The following is a 19091-nucleotide window of genomic DNA, read 5'->3' on the forward strand; positions in this document are numbered from 1 at the left end:
TGCCTTGCTTCACAGGGCCTAGGTGTTCACCTTTCTTTTTTCTTTTTTTTTTTTTTCTTCCCCTGCGCATGCTACTATCTAATTACACTGCTGGTACAGACCTGTGTGATAACAGAATTGAGATAATGAATTGCTTGAGGCATAAGGTGACGGATTGATTTGCAGTAATCTAATGGACAGGTGTGTTGATGCAGCCTGCTTCCAGTGCACCTCCACTGGAAAAGATCTGAGGAAATTAAGGAGCCTCGGAGACAGAGGAAGGGAAGATGCTGTTATGTCTTTGTAGTTCCTTAAGCTACATAGACATTCTCCTAGCTTTGGGGATGGCAGAAAGAGGATGTTAATCCATTTAGGAATGTATTTGTGATTTTGGGGAACAAAAAAGAGAATGGTGGTGTTTGGAGAGCAGTCTATTAGGTTTACATATTCAGGAGGCACTTCTAGATATTAGCTTTTTTATTTAATCTATCAGTCTTGCATTGATTTACTGAAAGACAAAGGTGGTGGTGATATCTTTTAAGCCTTAACCATAGAAACGAACAAAAAATGTAGGGTTGAGGTCATCTTTTTTCCTCCCAGTTTGTTGAAAGCTGTATGCTTGCCGACAGAGTGAAAAAGTGAGTGATCATAACTTGAACATGCAAACATATGTTTTTACTTTCAATTAAAATGCTGTATTTTTTTTTTCTTGAAGGAGGTAATTTTAGTTGGATAAACTGTGGAATCCTGCAATGTAAGTGAATTTTTAGTTCTTCCTTGTGTTGAAAAAAATCATTAGACCATATATAAAACTTTCAATGTACCATCCTGCCCTCTTGTCCCTTGCTTACTGTTTCTCAGACTGTATGTTTTGTAAGCACATTCCCTCTGATTGATAGAAGTGTATTTACAGCTGTCTTTTTAGTTGAAGTAAAATGGGTTGGCTTCCTCTTCCATAGGTCTTTCTATACTTGCCCTTTTTCTGAAGCTAGTACTAGTAAAATTCATTTGAGAAGGTAAGGTGAAAAAAGAAGCCACTAGTATGTAATTTTATGAGGGCTATTTACATTTGCATAATATTGTCTTGTTGGTTATGAGGGTCTCTGCAGAAATATTTCCTGTAGCAGTGTTTCATTGCACCAATAAAAAAAATAAAGCACATTGCACCTTCTGTCTTTCAGCATGAAAATATCTCGGGCAAAAACTTCAGGTTTTTGCAAGGCTTCTTGATTGCTGAATTAGGACACTTTTGTGTCCTAATCACTTGTATTCATCCCAGTTAATACATTTTGAGGCTTTTTTCTGCCCTCAGGTTTCTGTATCTCTGTTTTAGTGATTCAGCAAGTGCTGCAGTTGAAAGTGGCCTAGGAGACACTTCATCTGGCTTGCCACCTTTTCTCTGGAGGGGATGAGGAAGGCCCAGACAGCAGTATGCTATGTTCTGCACCTCCTTCCAGCCTCCTGGTCAGTGTCAGGTTGCTGCTGTTGCTTCTTGTCTTTGCAGAAGTGGCTGCCTTGTCTTCCTCTTCCTCCTGTCCTCTGGCAGCTGCAGTGTCAGTAGCTCAGTCCTCTGTGCTGGCTAGCGTAAGTCCTCCTGTTTCAGGGCAACAGCTGGGTTTGTAGTGTCTAGCGGAGATGACTTGTTGCTATCGGGCAGAAAAGTTGGTAGTTGGAAGGGTGGGGGGAATTGAGGGCATTCCACTGGGAAGGAGGGAGGGGGAAAAGTTGGTTTTGGGATCTGAGACTAGACCATTGTAGTAAATAATCCAGTATTCATGGAGCCAGGAAGACATGGGTACTGTAGCACGGTGTTTGGGGTGCTCATCTGCAAAGGAGAGCAGGAGCTTGAACCTGAGCTTTCCACTTCACAGGAGAGTGTACTGGCTTAGAGGTCCTGTGGTCTTCCCCCTTTGTATGCTGCGCATGCAGACTTTCCCCTTCCCGCTTCGGTGCTTTAGTATGAAGTGGAATTGCTGTACCGGGAGAGACTGAGAGGTGCTCTGGCCAGGCATAGCTCAAGCATTCCTGGCTGATACCAACCACAAGCTAATGGATTACTCCATTAGAGGTTTCTTCTGGAGGTGGGGTGGTTTGTAACACCTAGCTCTAGCAGTGTTAGGCTCGGTACCACATCGTGGGTGTCCTTGTTTTCTGCCCCTCCTGGGGCTAGTGAAGAGTGCGACATGATCTGTGTTCCACAGGCCTTCTATGAGTTTTCCCCAAGCTGTAAAGGAATTAGTCATGGAAACGCAACTTGTGTGCATGCAAGCTTTTGTTTTGTCTAGCCTTCATGATTAATAGGTGATAGTGGCTTTTAATTAATTTAATTAATAGGTGGCTAGTGGCTTTCCTAGCAGTCACTAACCTGAAAATATCAAGTATGAGAGCAAAGAATATCTTTGTGGATATTGCACGCTTGTACGTCTGGGAACGTGCAATTTCCTGAACATGTGTTAGGTTTTGTTTACCTGGTGTATCTGAGCCTTTCTATAGTGTTTGCAATCCAAATGTAATTTTTTACGAATTGCTGACATTGTACTTTTGCCAGTTTATGGGTAATTTGCCTTTTTTATTTTATATATAATATGAGGAAACTTCAGCTGCGTGCATTTCGGTAACAAACTTTTCCCTTTGGGTTTGATGAAGGAGTTGTTATCTGATTTTAGTTCATAAACACACAGCCTGTTGCTGTGGTCAAGAAGTGACCTGGAAGAAGCCTGGAACCTGACTAGGTGTATGGCTAAATTCATTGCTGTTGATTTTAGTATGTAATCAATTTAATTTGTGTTTGAAGAACCTCTGAAAACACTTCCTTATGAACACGAGGTATCTCAGTAATTAAAAATAAACCTTTCCTGAGGTGTGCTATCTTTTTTTGCAGTCATTCACTTATTCTTGCAGCTATCAGCAACTCTCAGCCTTCAGAATTATTTTTATTTTCAGTTGAGATGGATTTGATTTGGAAGATGAAGAGACAAGTACAATTTATGACCTATTCCTGCAGCTTCTGGGAAACCTGGCATTTCCAGTGACAGTTTCAATAGATTAGGGTGTTTAAGATCAGACTCGAGGGGAGGATGTACGTTTTCAGTAGTAGACTGAATTTTAAGTAATAAATTTTTAGATTAGTAGATTTCAGGCAAAACACCGAGATTGTTATTAGTCTGTTTCTTAAAATTCCTCTCTGCTTTCTCCTATCTAGTCCAAATACTGGATTTTTTTGAGCTGTAAGATTATGAACATCTAAAAAACTGCTATTCTGGCTTAGCTGCTCTTGCTCTTTGATTATGGTTTGTTGAAAGCAAAATTGTATTTTTCAAATATCGGCAATACACCTGTTTTAGAAGTGCATCTTCAATACGAAAGTAAAATATGACAAGTAAATATTGGCAAGTCTCATACACTTTCTTTATAACTTGCGACTCTGGAAAGAAGTGACTGACAATAATTCTGAGTCATTTTCAGAAAAAAGTTCCATGTCTTGTGCTTTTTGTAACCTTGCAGGTGTTCCCTTTCAGCAGATACTCAGCAGTGGCCTTGCTGCAGCTTGAGTCCAGCTGTTCTGCATTATCTGGAGAACTTTTCATGTTCTGCAGTATTTTTATGGATGCCAATATTCCTTTACTTGTCTTATTTCTTTCTGTCTTATATACTGTGGTTACTTAAAATACTTCAGAGCTATCTTGCCACTCCTTTGTCTGGCTGCTGTACAAAAGCATACTTAAGTGTGTAGGCTTGAATCTTATGTTAAGATTCGTCTGTCTATATTAAATTACATATGTGTTTCAAGATGCTTAATGATGGGGCAGGGGAAGAAATGGGTTTAATTCTGGCTGGAAACTTAATTTTCTTCCATAGAGTTCTTGCCTTTTGAGGCTTAAAAACTTTGCATTTTCAATATAATATTTTGCTTTTACTTCTGTGCTGCTTCATGGGATATGCTTCATTTGTGAATTTTTTTTTTTTTCCCTCTTGGTAAGCACTGGACTTTTCTCCAGGTAGTGACTTTCCTGAAGCAGAATGGTTTTATTGTTAGTTGAAGTGCATCATGGGATTTGTAGTTCTCGCTAAAGAAACTAATCTCTAGAGGAATTATGCCAGAAGCCAGCTAGAACTCCATCCCCCAGGAAGCACAAGAGTAGCGTGCCAAAATCTTTTGGCTCTTGCTGTGAGTTTTCTTTTGTCAAATACCTGCTTTCTTTGCTGTGCAAAGGTACTTTTGAAGAGAACACTAATTTTTAAAAAGACAGTTTTGACTTTCATGTAACTGAAACACTTTGAGTGTTTCCTGTGTGTATGCATGCTGTTACTCTCAGTTTTATTTTGAAATGGAGATGCTCATTCTGTCCTGAAGAGATAATAGCCGTTCTTTTTGTACGTTAGGGGCATGAAGTGTCTCAACAAGTTGACCTTTCCTGAACATGAGAGACTAGGTCATGAGGCACCCCAGCTTTGATTATGGCCTGCAGGAGATAGGGTGCTACTCCCCAAGAAAGAAAATTTGGGAGCTAATTGGGAAAGAGTGGCTGTGTTCAGTTGTGACATCTGGAATCTGCAAGTCTAGAACAGTACTTCTGGGGAAAACCAGGACTGAAACCTTGATTCATAGTCTAGTTTTAGATAATAGTATCAAAATAGTCAGTGATTGTGTGGTTAAAGAAATGTGTTGCCAGAAGGAACTGATAAATAATCAGAAGCATCTTTGAGAATTGTTTTTTAATGGCTTGTGCTCATTTGAGAAGGGGAAAGCACCTTGTCATTCCTGGTTTAATGAATTAACACTTCATATAAACACCCAATTGAGCTGGTTAGTGCCTTATCCTTGTGCTTTTAAGTGAAGCTGTGTTCCCTGCAGGTGTGAGATTTTATGAAAACATAATTATTCTGCTTAATAGAAAACATGGTTAGGCTGAGCTGTTATGAAATGTGAGTAATGGCTTTTCTTCCTTTTAATAGATTCTTTTGATTGGGTTTTATTTTGTTTTTAAAGAATGTGGTGACTAATGCTTGGAGCATAGGACTGAAGCTCAAGCAAAGCAGACTTCACTGTTACATGTTCTCCATGTCACTGGCTCACGCCGGTATTGTCATCATAGCTTGAAATGTAAAACGATACACAGTGAAAACGTTTGTTGCTTAGCCTCATTGGGATCCATTTTCTGCCTTTTTGGAGGCGTTAATCGTTCCTACCTCTTGGAAAGCAACTGCGGGTTCTCGGGTGTCATCTGCATGGTGATGCCTGTTGTTGCTTAACCAGGTGGAATTGTGCGTCCTGTGCTTAGAGCAGGGCTGTGCGTGTTACTGCTGTGGGAGAAGAGGAAGGGAAGGGCGCTGCCTGCTGGGAGGCCCAGTGAAGTGTGCTGCTTGGGGAGGCTGGGCAGTTCTGCTAATAGGGGTGGGCAAGCTCTTAACGGGCAGAAAGCCCTCGTGGTTCCTTTTAAGCTTGGAGTTTATGAAGAGCTGAGAGCTGGAGGGCCTTGTCACTCTTGAGAATCAGACACTTGCCAGCAGGAAAATGCGGTTTCTCTTTCCTGATGGCACTTCTGAGCTTTGAGTCGTGTTCCTCTGCTTTCAGCTTGCATTCTGAGTATCATGAATGTCATTCCTTTCCTGGGCATCCTGGAACAATTTCTTTCTCCTTCAAGTCTTTCAAGGAAATGGATGCTTTTTTTACAGTTTGCTTGTAGAGGGAGCATTGCCTGTATAAACATTTTTGGGTTGTTCAGTTTACTTGCTTTGGCTTACCCATGTGGTTGCTGTTACAGTTATTTGTAGTTGTTCTCTAATAAGTGCTCTGAAGACCTGTAGAGCTGAGAAGGGAAAAACATTTCAAAGTAGAGTAGGAGTGTTCAAGCAGGCAGAATTTTTCACTTCATTGTACTTGAAGTGGTGAGGGAAATGAAGCATGTGTGCAGAGCAAATCAAGGTTTTCCTATGAGTCATTAACTATCTTTTGACAGCTCTCAGGGAGAGTGGTGAGCTTGCTCCATTTATGTCTTAATGACACCAAATTGGGCACCAATTTTATTTGTTTACCATGGCCATGAAATTTGCTGTACATGCCAATAGATTTGGGAGTTGCAGTTCAAGTAACTCTGACTTACGGTATTCAGAACTGAAGTTCTCCTGCACTTCCTGAAAGAAAAGTGTTATGCTCACATGAAGATTGAGTGCAACTTCAGTGTGATATGGCTGATACAATGAAGTATTTCAGGTGTAGCTGGATCCATTAACTAATGACAAAATTTAGTGATTGGGAAAAGTATGAATTCACCTGACGGAGGTTACAAGAATACAAACTGAGGATTTCACAGATTTAGGCATGTTGCCTAGAGGCACAGACAATTTCCTAGGTATCGTGATTATTGCTGAGCAGCATTCAGCAAGAGAGAAGGTATTCAAGAGAGAGGCAGTCAGTGGGAAAGCATGGGGAAAAATGAAAATACTCCTGCTTAAAAGCAGTATGAAAAGGCCTAGAGAAGAAAGGAAAGAGCATTTCTGGGGTGATATTTTCAACCTGCATAGGTCTTTGAATATAGAGTTCCTGGGAGATGCAACAGTTGAGATCCCTTTGGGGCCGCAGAGTCTACGTATGCTGTTAGGCCTTTGTGTTGATGGAGATTAAGAATTGGCAGATCTGACGTTTAACCCAGACTTTTCTGTACTTCAGGAGCAGAAAGAGCGTTTCTTGATTGTGTTTTGGCTCTTATAGTTATTTGTCTGTTGCTAGGAATCAAGATTTAATTTTTAGGGTGATGTATTTGTAATGAATAAATGGGGGGGGCAATGACAGATGAACTTTACACATACAGACTTCAGCAAGATACTCTGAAAAATAATACATTATTTGGCTATAAGGTCTATACCAGGTGGTGGTGAAATACTTCAAGATGCCTTTTCTATTTTTCTTCATTATTTGTAGTCGAATAATTTTTTTTTAAGGTGTGCTGTATTCTATTAGTTACCCATGTTGTAGCAACAAGATTATTGATTAATCATGAGTAGTTGTATACAAATTTGTTTCCTAACCAAATGACTGAAACTTTCTAAAGGGGAAAGAGAAATATACTAGTTCACTGAAGAAAAAAACAAACCTTTTCTTCTATTAATTCTGGTGTCCATATACACAGTAGTGCTTCCAAAAATGTGATATAATTTTAGAAACCAGTCCTCTGAGTACCTCCTCCTTTATTGCTAGCTTTCTTTTATAAGTGTAGTGAAACTGGTGTACTGCTGAAATTTCAAGTATGTTCATGCACAAATGTACTAACCTTCATTCCTGTCTGTTACATTATATGTTACTGTGGACAGTTTATTCTCCTTCTCAAAGTTACTTAGCTGCATGTCATCCCAATCTTAAAAAAACCTGGTATCTCTGTTTTAGAGATGGTGCACAGCTGCATGGAAAAACTAAGCCGTTTGTCCATGTTTCTCCAGAGGTCTGTGGTGAGGCAGGGAGCTTTTGACATTTCCAAGATCCAAATGGTGGGATGGTAGCCGAGATGGTTTGTCTCTTAGCTCCCTTTTATCTAATTTTGTGTATAGCTTCTCTGCAAAGGAGGCAGTGGCAAGCCTGTGAGCGGTAATGAAATGAGATAAATTCAAAGCCCAAGGATGGATTTAGCAGGTGGAATTTGAAGGTAAAGCACCTGTTCCCAGTCCATCACTTCCTTCCTATTAACGCTGCCTGGCACAACTCATGTTGTTTCATGAGTTGTTGGAGCAACTGATGTCGCTTGTCAGTGAGCCATATCATTCTGTACGTGGCAATTTCCCAAATTATACACTCTTCAGTATAGTGGAGGTGATGGATGTAACGTGGGTGATAGCAGGATAGATTTGCTTGTAAACTCCCAGCAGCATTGCCTCCTTAATCTGGCCGGTGTTCTGATGTGGTGAGAATTGGCTGTGTTAATGTTACTCTTGTAGCTCTTACCAACCCCATCAGCTACTAGGTTTCAAGTTTCTAACACCTTTTTTGAAAAATGGGAATTTTGATGCTTCTGTAGGAATGAAACTGGGCTGTTTATGCTAACACTGAGCTGCTTTAGGCTTTTTTGGGAAGAATATAGCTTTTTTTTGTCCATAGTTTAGCAGAACAAGAATCTCTTTTCAGGCCCTCTCCAAATCATGATAGTTTTCAGCTTGCTTAAGAGAAAGATGTAGAAGAGTTTGACATCACAGATGCCCTTTAGACATCTAACTAAGGTATTGTGTAAAATACAGTTGAGCAGTGGCAGCTGAATGTGAATAATATCCTGGAAATGCTAGAAGAATACATGTCATAATGTATATATTTGCTTTTCCTAATATCTTTAGTTTCTCACATTCACTTTTTCCTGTTTATAAAGCAAATTTGCTTCAAAGAATCTGTATTACAGATGATAAATATTACTTTTGCTGCTTTAGCATTTGGAAAGGACAGTCATATCTCTGTGTGATGCAGGTGCCATTTCCAACCTGAACCTGCAGTGAATCTTTTTGATGAAGCATAGTATCATGTTTGATAGACAATGGGGATAAAATTGTCTCTCAGCTATCTGCATGTGCATGTCTGGGGATGGAGGGGGAAGGGGGAAGAACATAGTTTTTCAAAGAGAAAAGGAGGGTGTGTGTATTCTGGGGAGTATCATATTAATCTAAAAGAGCTAGATGCATTCTTTGAGCTTGACTTTTTGCTCTGGGAGGGACTGGGGAAACGTAGTGGGGAGAGGGGGGAGGTGGTGAACATTCCTGGAGGGGATTAATTTTGAGGTGACTCAAACAGACACTTTGATCCTTTCCATCTGCAGGTTGGCTTGTTTTAGCTTGTTAATATATGGATAGCGAATTCCCTCCTTTCTTTTATGTTTGGAAAATTGCTCATAGCCCACACATGGCTCTGTAATTGGGGAGAGATTGTTCATTCTTGCCTGCAGGAAGACATTGCTCTGTCTGCTGAGCTGGAGTTCCAGACTAGATAGAGGGAATGCAAGAAAAACGTATAAGGGAAGCAGGGCTACACAACTCTTATTTAAGCTATGATTCTTGAAGAAATGGCCACTAATCCATGTGTGTTTGCATCTAGAACACCATGTATTCTGCAGGGTGAGGGAAGTAAAATTGCTCAGTAGCACTCTCAGCCTCCTCTGTGCCTTAGTGTATAACAGTGTGGTTGCCTGTAGGACATGGATACTGTGTAGAAACCTCAGTGAGTTTAGGAAAGTTTTCTTCATCAATAATCCGCAATAGTTAACCTGATGATGTTCATGGGAGTGTTTTTTCTTGTTTATTTCAACTTCTGATATCTTAAATATGAGTAGGAATGATTATATATATTTAAGTGACCTGAAAGTAGACAAGTATTTGGTGATATCAAATATTATGCTCTGTTTCTCAACCAAACTTCTTAAAGATCGTTAAACTTGTGTTCTGTTGAACTCGTATTGCCCTGCCTCCTCTCAAGTTGTTCTTCTAAGTCAAGATTTTCCAAAAGTATGAGGATTTTCTTCACACTGGATTTTCTCAGAATTCTGCCTGGGTGCTTATCCTGCAGGTAAGATAGCACTGGTCAGATTACAAAGAGATTTGATCTCCTATCTCTTCCCTCACCCCAGAAGATGCTTTGGAAAGGTTTGTGTGTGCACATGTGTTGTTTGGAACTTTTTGTCTCTGTGAGGGTATATCATGCCACAAGTGAAAATTTTATTTCTTGTTAAAGATAGAAAATAGCAGCACGTAACAGCCAGAGTCCTGGTGTAAGCTTATAGTATTTTTTTAGTGGAATTTTTCCTGTGTTCCTTATACATCTACATTTAAAGATTTTAGGGGCTTGCTTTGACTTGGAGTGTTGCTGTTGTCTCTTTGATTACTTTAAGGTCTCACAGAATTTTGTTCATAAATGTGATTGACCAAGGGGTTTGGCCATGTTCCAGGATGAATAATTATAGTCTGTCCTCAGTTTTGATTAGATACAACACTATTCCCTTATCTCTCTGCTTTTGTAGTTGGTGGCTTACTCTGGCTGCTTTGGGGTCCTAAGGAAAGAGTACAAGGACTCTTCTCACCCACCTCACAGAGGCCTTTTTAAAAGAAGCTGTGGGGGTGATTTAATCCCCTTAAATTCAAGGTGACTTTTTGTCACCTGCTGGTGGCTGGGCCTCCAGTTTGTGTATTTGAGGTTAAATTTGAGTAAACCAAGTAAAGCATGGTTTTTTTATGTCTAAGAGGTCTTGCGTTTGACTTCCATAGGTGATATGGTAATGTTTTAAAAAAGAAAGAAAAATTGACAAATCCCACCATTTTACAGGAGCATTAAGTGGTTCCTAATAATTGAATTGCTTTCTTGACAAATGTCTCTTGAACAAAAGAAGTTGATGACTAAAGCAAGTTGAGTGAGTGAAAGAAAATTAACTGTGTAGTAGCTGCAAAAATGAGTTTTTTGAGAACTGTGTTAGATATCAGGACTTATTATATGAGGATCTTTGGAGGTCCTTGGAGGATGATTGCATCTTGCTGTCCCTGTGGAAATACTTCCTTCCTGATTTAGATAGATCAGTCGACACTGAAGAGGAAGTCATAGCATAGGTCATGATGTAAGCAAGCACTGCTGTAGGTTATAAGCTACACAAGCTCATGTTGGCTGTAATGCTTGGAAATTATGGCCGCTATAAATAATGGCATGAGTTGGACAGCTGTAAGTGTAAGCCTAAATTCCAAGTAGTCTGATTCTGCTAGAAATTTTCACTTAGATGACCTTGCAGGATCACCTTTCCTGGGACTGGGGTCACTGTAACACTGAGTTGCATGAATCTAATCTTAATCTCAGTTCAGGGAGCCTTATGTTTGGGGAATACCTCACATAAACCAAGAAGTCTATAAGCAGTCCTCTCCTTTTCATGGAGGATGCTGCTGTGACCACATTCAGTCACAGAGAGACAGTTAAACACAGCCATCCTCCAAAGAGGCAGAGGAATAGATCTTAAATTTTCTGCAAAATGTCATTATGACGAGACATTTCATTTAGTCTGAAGGCATCTGTCTGTACATGCAAGACATACAAGCAGTAAGAACAAAAAGGGCATCTGTATGTTGTTCTACAGGTATTATACAATTACTATCTTCTGTATATGTGCATGTTTTGCATGGAAAAGATTCATTTGTCATGCTTGAGTGTATAGAGTACAGTAGTTCAGGTTACTAAATCCCAGGGCTTGGTTTGGCTTAACTTTAAAGGATTTTATCACTTCTTCTAAGAAAAAAAATACTAAGCTCCACCCTTTATTTGCTTGCAGAATGATATTTCTTTGTTTAAAAAGATCTGCACTGGTTGATGTCTTACTACCTCTTCTGTCAGCAGTAAATTCTGATTTTGATTTGCACAGTTCAAGTTGCTATCGTGCATAAACACAACTTGCTGGTGGCTGCGTGGGGGACTGTGTGGGGACAGGTTGGAGTCTCGTGAGTGCATGGTGAACCGTGGCCTGTTAGGTTGCTCAAGGTGGTGGAAGAATAACTGAACAGTTTCTAGAAAGTGAAAAGATGGAAAATTAATTGCAGCTAGGGGAAGGTGACAACTACAGTCAGTATAGTACTAAGCTGTGAATTGAACTTAACGTGAACTGAAAACTGGTTTGAACAGTTGTTTGGCATTTCGCTTTCCTTTATGCACCACCACCCCACCCCCCCGGCCCCTCCCGTTAAACTCAATGCAGAGCTAGACTGCAATAACTTCAGTCCCAGTGGGATCTGAAACAGGACTGAAATGAAATGTTGCCTTGATCCTCTGGTAATAATATTGGGAAGCTTTTTCAGATGCTTTGGGAAACATTTTTATTGCTTACTTAACTGTTGTTTGATGTACAGAGGAGAAATGGATATACTTGGAGCACACCCATGTGGCTGTGTAGGGGTTAAATGCTATTTAAAATTTGTTTTAATGGGGGGGGGGGGGGGTGTCTAATTGTAGTGAAGTATTTTTGGAATTTGCCCTGTCAGTTAGTAATATTTCACTAATTAAAGCAATCTTTTGTTTAAACCAGGCTGACAACAGTTCGTCTGGAGAGTTGGCTGGTGGACAAACCAAGGTATGTTCATTCCTCAGCAATTCAACCTGTTTTATATGCTGATGTTTCTGAAGTAATGCTTTTAACTTGGAAGAGGGTAATCACATCTGTGAATTCCTTGTGGTTTCTCTGCTGCTGAGGGTTGCAGCCTATAAACAATTCTATTGCCTTAAAGCCATGTGTGTAATGAAAATTAACAAATAAAACAAGCATACAGGTACTAGGCTTTTTATGGCTGGAGGCATCAGGTTTGTTTGAATAACAAAATTAAGGGATTATAAATTTTTGCTGAAAGAATGTTAGCAAGAGGCAGTTCTCCTCTCTTTTTCTTGTTCCCTTTCTCTTGTGTATGCTCTTGCTTGGGAGAACAGTGTATGTTCTGACTGTGGTTTGGTCAATAAAGTTTTATGTGTTTGTGGAAAAGTGGGTTCTTGTTTGGAAATTGTACATTTGCTGTAAAGGAGAGGGAAAGGGCTACATTGATATATAGTGTCAGGTTGAACAACAAAAACAGACTGAAAATTTTACAGGTTTTCCTGCCCTGAACGGCATTATATGAAGGAAGTCACATATACTAAAAAGCCAACATACAAATCTTGAATAGCTAACCGTACGCTTGCAGGTTGTATCTGCGTAATGCTGTGGTATCGCTGATTGCTCTTAGTTTCTTGGTTTTGTCAAATGGCTTGCTCTTTGTAAAGAAGCCTCCTTTGTCAGATCAAAGATCCTGAAAGAGTAAAACTTCTGATGGTCCTGGTATTTTGAGTGAAATCTGTTGAGTGATGAATACCTGCTGACTAATACTTTTGGCTAGATGGAGACTTGGTAGCTTTCTTTTGAACAATTACCTGTTCTTCATTAATACATGTTCAGAGACACAGCTCAAGTCTTGAAAAAAACAGTATTTGTGTTTTCTCTTCACAACATTTATAAAAATACCAGCCTACAGATCTGCCTTGTCCACAGATCTGCCTTGTCCACAGATCTGCCTTGTCCACAGATCTGCCAACAAACATGTCTAGGCAGTGAAGTTACTTCAGAAGTTTTATTTTATTTCGGTAGCAATATTGATATACTGTGTGATGTGCTCTGTAATAGTGAAGAACATACTGGAACAATTGGATGTCAGAACCAGGAAATGAGTGTTCTCTAGTCTCACTTGTATTTTGTTGTACATTCCCATGAAATTATTTCAGGTTTTGTCAGTGTACCATGGGACTGTTACTTTTGTAAATTGCTGTGATCTAGAAGTTTGCTTTATTTGAAGAATCTGTTCTAGGAATGTTTTCTTTTTTCTGTGGGGCAGAGGGAGCAGTAGCTGTTGCGATAATGAATTAAATCCTCTAAAAGTGCAAGAAATCTAAGCTACAATAGAGTAAAAATTACAAATGCTTTAAAGGAAACTGTCATTGTTCTGAGAGAAGGGAGAGAAGAGAGTACTTTTCCAGTGTGCTAATGTGAAAGGTACCCTTGGTGCAACAGACAAGAGAATGGAAACTGAAGAACCCTGGTGAAGTGATACGGATGAGATTGGAGAGATTTGATAAGAGTAAGGGCTTGTGCCTGGTTATTAGAAGGAAGAATTTAGGGTTTCAGGTGGGATTCTTTGGGCCTTTAAAAAAAGGGATCATGAAAGTCAAGTTCAACATATGTTTTGGTGAGTTTTTCTTTACTCACTGTGATAAGAGGTCCTGATTTTAGTGCCAGGGAAATACTACGACAGTTATTTGGAAATTCAAAGTGAATAGTTATTTTGAGCTACAAGGAAGGAGCAGGTCAGTTAAAGTTGCGTTTTATGTAATTGTTTTTCTCAACATAATAGTTTAACTATTTGTCCTTGGGTGAATGAGCAAGTTAATCAGCTACAGAGCAGGCACTGTATAATAACTTTATAAATGTCTATTGTGTTTGATTTCCATTTCCACAAGAGCTTTAGGTCTTGTAGCTGAATGTGATCCTTGTGCTTAAGCCATTTTACATTATCCTGGTTCATTTACATGGCAAAGGAGAGGAACTGAAGTTCCAAGCCTCAGGCCAGTAGCAACAAATCTTTTCCTGGCTGGGTGGGAGCACACAGGGCTCCCGGTTAGTAGCAACCTGCACTCGTCAGTGACTGGAACTGATGTCATTTGTCAAGATGGCTATTTTCTTGTATTCATACTAGAGGTTAATATTTGAATGGGAATAGCTAGTTGGGAAGGCGGAGACCATTCAGGCAGGCAGGCAAGGGTGTTATCCTATCTCCAGGCTGTAATTGACGTGACTTTGAAAATGGTTACAATAATAAAGTGGAGGTAAGGGTAACTTAATTCAAATTTTTTTAGGTATAAAAATCTGTGGTTCAGCAGAAATAGGTATAATTATGATGATTAGCTTGCTATAGACGCATTCTTTTACTGTAACATGGTATGCTTTGCTGTTGAATTTTTTCTTACTTTGAGCTGCATGCCAAACATCAGAATGTATACGTGAACTGAACATTATATAATTTAATACATTTACTGTGAGTTCCTCTCTCAAACAAAGGCAAGTGCTTTCTCTTTCTGTATGGCAGAGCGTGACTGCATCTTGTGCTAGGCATGTCTGCCAGAGCCTGAGCAGCCTGTTTTCCATAGTACTGGTTTGGGTACCAGAGTAAGAAGGATGTTTAGAGCTTGGAAGCAGAGCGAGGATCAGAAGAGGAGCCTCATTTTGCTGTTTGCCACAGTGAGTGATGTGTCTGTTGCCGTCATGCTAACCTTGATTCCTCCTTAGCATTTTTTAAATAGTTGTGCATCATGAAAGTGTTGTTGTAGTATGAATGATAGTTTTAACCAGGAGGTTTTGACATTGTTGCTTGGGTGTGTGGTTTGGTTTTTGGTTGTGTTGTTTATTTTTTTTAAATTTTTTTTCCTTTTGTGTGTGTGTGGTTCATGTTCTTCAGTAAAAATACAAACCTACCTAGTACTAGCCTTTGCTCTCTCAAAGTTTCCTCTGGTTTGTCTGTTAGGGCTTAGGTGAGCGTGGACTCTGTACAATATAATCTGTCGTTAATAGCAATAGGGGAATATGATTGAGACTTTCTGATTTAGTATACTGTTATCACATGATAAACACTGAGAGATGTGTTCAGAGTGGTTGGTACAACTAATCTTGTAATATCAGAGGAAAATAAATAGAAGGCTTACAAAATCTGCAGTTGCAAGTAGAGCGTTTTTCATCAGCTTGTGTTCCCATAGACTCACCTGACAAGACCACACAGGAACACCAGGAAAAATACAAAATAAATGGCTAACCACAAGTTGTCTGCTGTCCGATGAAAATAATGAAATAACATCCTGGAGCAGGATTGTTGAGTAAACATTTCTGATTTTTGGAGTGGCACTTACATTATCCTATAAAAAATTTTTGTAGAAGTCTGTGTAATATTAGTTTGGTTCCGTTTCCTGCAAATGGTTGATTATAACTTGATGGAAAAAAATGGGAAAGCTTCAATAAAATAGCAGCAAAAAAGTTAAACTAGATGTTACGAAATAAATGAAGTTCTACCCAAAAGTGCACAATGAAGACTTTTGTGTTCCACATTGGATTCTCCCCCACTTCTTAAATTACTGAATACAAAATTTTGTAAGCCAAGAATTTTGGATCCTCAGGTTTAATGAAGTGCAGAAAATATGCTTATTTTAAATTGTTGTATAAAATATACTGTTTTAGATTACTGATTGGAATAGTCTTAACTCTATGAAGTAAGATAACTATAAATTGAGGAAATGGTTAAGTACATAAATCCAATCGTACAGAGAGAGAGAGAGACGATTGCATGTTTAACTAGAGCTGTTTACATACTGAAGCAGGAGTGTTTTGAATACCATTGCTTCTGGCCTAGGGGAATAAATTGAAGTACATACTTTGGGGTGGGGAGCATAGGTGTTGGGTGAAGATGTTCTGGCCACAGATGCTGGTGTGCACTCTGTTCCCTGCTTAGTGTGACTCTAGCCTTTCAAAGTACAGTGGCCAGGTAGACTTCACGAAGTCATTAATACTGTCTGTGTCAGTAGGTCCGAAGAGCCACACTGATAGCCTGGGTTGAAATAAAGCAGTTAAACAAGGATGTGTGCAGGGAGAGGAGGAAACTGAACTGAGGTTGCCATTTTCCCATCTTACTGAATCACCTTTAATGAGATTTTCCTGCAGACTTGGAAAGCATGTATTATCTACTTCTTGAAGATGTAACATAGTGATGTTACAGAAGGCAGATCCTGACAGATGACCTGATGCATGCTGTTCCTTGATGCATGCACTTTCAGTGTGCCTGCTTCCTTAGCACAGCAGCTGCTAAATGCACCACATATACAAAGTGTGCAACTATCAGCTTGCTTACCTCTGTGTATTTCTAGCCTGGACGCTGACTTTCTCTGGAGGGTAGGGGGGAAGAAAGATATATCTGAAAGGTAGCAGTGCTGACAACAGAGTACCTGCATGAACTTAAAGTGCCAAATTGAGTATGTATTAGTGTAGCACACCTGCCTCAAGCAGGATTGTGAGGGTAAGAGGGGAAAGCTCAAGCTGTGTAGCAAAATTAGCCTATATGAAATTGCTAAAGTTATTCACTGCATTAGTATTAATAATATTTCTTCTCTTTCTCAGTGACTGATTTACTGACATGCATCTTCATCCCTCTCAGCTGTTTTTCCTGGTCAGTGTTCTGGCACACAGCTGCTGCTGTCTGTCCTTGTTCTAGCCTGGGTCTGACCTCTTCTTTTGCTTCTGCTCTCCCTTTCTCCACTTGCTTTGCAGATTTTGGTAACTTTCCTGGTTGTTTTTTTTTTTTAAATATCTGGTTCTTTCTTATCACATCTGATATTGTTTACTATGAGACATAGCTCTTGGTAGCTCTTCGGTATTTGGCCTTCTAACGAACTGCATCATGTCATAGGAGGGTTATGTTGTATGTCACTGCAGTCCTTTGTGCATTTGCTGCTTTTGTAAACAGGTTCATTAGGGACTATCAAGACAGAGGGAGGAAATATGCATAGAAGCATGTACTTTGCTCTATGTTTTTGTGTACCTGCAAGAATTCATCTGCAGCAGGAAGAGATTTGATTAGAGATTCTATATGAAGATGATTTAAAAAAAAATATAATTTAACTGTCAGCATTTCAAGGGTAGACACCTGATGTCTCTGAATTTTTACTTTTGTTATGTCCTTCAACATTGTTTTTTCTGTGAACTGAAGATAAACCAGGTATATTCAGAAATAGCTTTTCCCCCCTGTTATTTAAAGACATGAATTCTAGTCTTCAGATGTCTAGCTATGAATATGTGGGAGTTCCGGTCTTCATGTAATAAAAGCAGTTTTGTAGCCTCAGAGATGTCAAGGCCAGTTCTTTTAACAAAAAAAAAAAAAAGAAAAAAAAAGCCATTGACAAACACTGAGCTCTCATGATGCACATAGTCCTTTGCTGTTTTCAGGCATTTCCTTTGTACAGTATTTTCCCACACAGAACAAAGTGTCGGTTTGCCAATGAGATGAGGATGAAAAAGACAAGTTTTCCAGTGTCTGGAGTAACGATTGTCTTTAATGGACTTTCCATCTGTCTCCTAATTGCTTTTCCACCAATACAGATTCATGTGCAGTGGAGAAATGAAGGTGTTGAAACAAAAATGCAAAGAACTGATGAAATGGAAAAATGTGAGAGCTGCTGCTATTTACATTATGAGTGAGGAGTGACCACAAGCCCCCCTGTTTGTTCCTACTGGGAGGAGAGGGGATGAACCACTGCTCTCTACAGGCAACCGATTCCTAGCGATATTTGGATGAAGGAGAGCAGTGAGGATTTGGCCAGAGGAAGGCAGTCGTCTTGCCTTTCTCCAGCAGGTGTGCTGCTCTGCCTGCATCCTGCTGGAAGGAGTGTGGGGGGGCTTCTAATGGGCATGCATTCAGACACCTTTGGGCACTGTTTTTCTTCAGTGCATGTCACCCACCTCTAGGCAGACCTGGACCTATTGTTTTTTGAACTGAAGTCTCAGCCAAATCATAGGACTTGAAACTGTCTGGGAAAACAGCAAATACGAAAAAGTTCCTGTATGTTGTTTAAAGTTTGAGGTGACCAACCTCAAACTTTAAAGTGGGGAGAGAGATTTATCTGCTGATCAGTCTTTTCCAAACACTTTAGTCCCTTATATTACCTCTGCATCCTGTGGAAACCATCTTTCAAAGAAAGCTGGTATTGCTTTGTCTCAAGAATTTAAAACTTTGAGAAGAGCATGCGCAATTGACAGTCTAGATGAAGGACCTCTTCCAAGGTGAACTATCTACAAATGACAAATGTAAATGTACGTGGCATGAAAGAATAATACATGAGGCATAAGTCCTGTCTCTTGTTAGAGAGCAGTGAAGTTGCTGTTATGTTCAGTCATGGCTCCCTCTGGACGGGTCACTTGGTAGGGCGACTGAGGCTGCAGACTCCTGTTCCAGAACCCTGTGGCAGACTAGGTTTGTGCTTCTGCTTCTCTATCGCATCTTGTGCTGCCTTGTGTCCATCTGGCTTTTAACTTTTTACTTCAGAGCTGTGAGAGCGCTAAGGTGAAAAGCTTTGTGTGTGAGAGCCAGTACAATTTTCCTTTCAGCTCATGACCACTGTGTTTTTTTCTGGCAGCTGGAATTAGAAGCAGCTATACCTGGAAATCTAGATCTAGAGACCCAAGTGCTAGGCTATGTGAGTGGAACAGGCTGTGGAGCAAATCTATCCTTTTCATTTCAATTGTTAACTTGAAACTTTGAAACATTATGTATCAGGTCCCAGTATGTATAAAAGCATATGGTAGAATGAGAGCGTGTCCAGAAAGGGATGACTGAAATGGTCAAGGGGATGGAACAGCTGGTTTTTGGGAAGAGACTGAAAAGATTGGGACTCTTCATTTTGGAAAATGAAAAGTTTAGGGGGAGTATGATCAAGGTTTTACAAAAACATAAAGATGCAGTCCCACAGTGCAGAAACTAACAAGTGTCAGAACTGGTGGGAGTTCACTTTAAAATGAACAAATGAAGGTACTTTAAACAAGGGCGAGTATGACCTTCTGGAACTT

At 39.8% G+C, this 19091-nt stretch overlaps 1 protein-coding gene across 11 annotated transcripts in view; it reads left to right on the forward strand.

The window, feature by feature from the left end:
• TNS3 (tensin 3) overlaps positions 1–19091 on the forward strand; it is a 249233-nt gene that overhangs the window by 38575 nt on the left and 191567 nt on the right. For 7 of the 11 annotated variants that reach the window (XM_072853458.1, XM_072853450.1, XM_072853451.1 and 4 more), the window contains one exon: positions 12000–12044. The exons of 1 other annotated variant lie outside the window; for it this stretch is intronic. Coding sequence is in view for 7 of the 10 variants with exons in the window: in XM_072853450.1 (XP_072709551.1) it covers positions 12000–12044 (45 nt within the window). In the remaining 3 variants the exon portion in view is untranslated. Of the gene's footprint in view, positions 1–11999; positions 12045–14577; positions 14730–19091 lie in introns of all 11 variants that reach the window. 3 more of the 11 variants (XM_072853455.1, XM_072853457.1, XM_072853456.1) reach the window with 1 other exon arrangement.

Source organism: Ciconia boyciana, chromosome 2, assembly GCF_034638445.1.
Source record: "Ciconia boyciana chromosome 2, ASM3463844v1, whole genome shotgun sequence".
NCBI classification, from domain to species: domain Eukaryota; kingdom Metazoa; phylum Chordata; class Aves; order Ciconiiformes; family Ciconiidae; genus Ciconia; species Ciconia boyciana.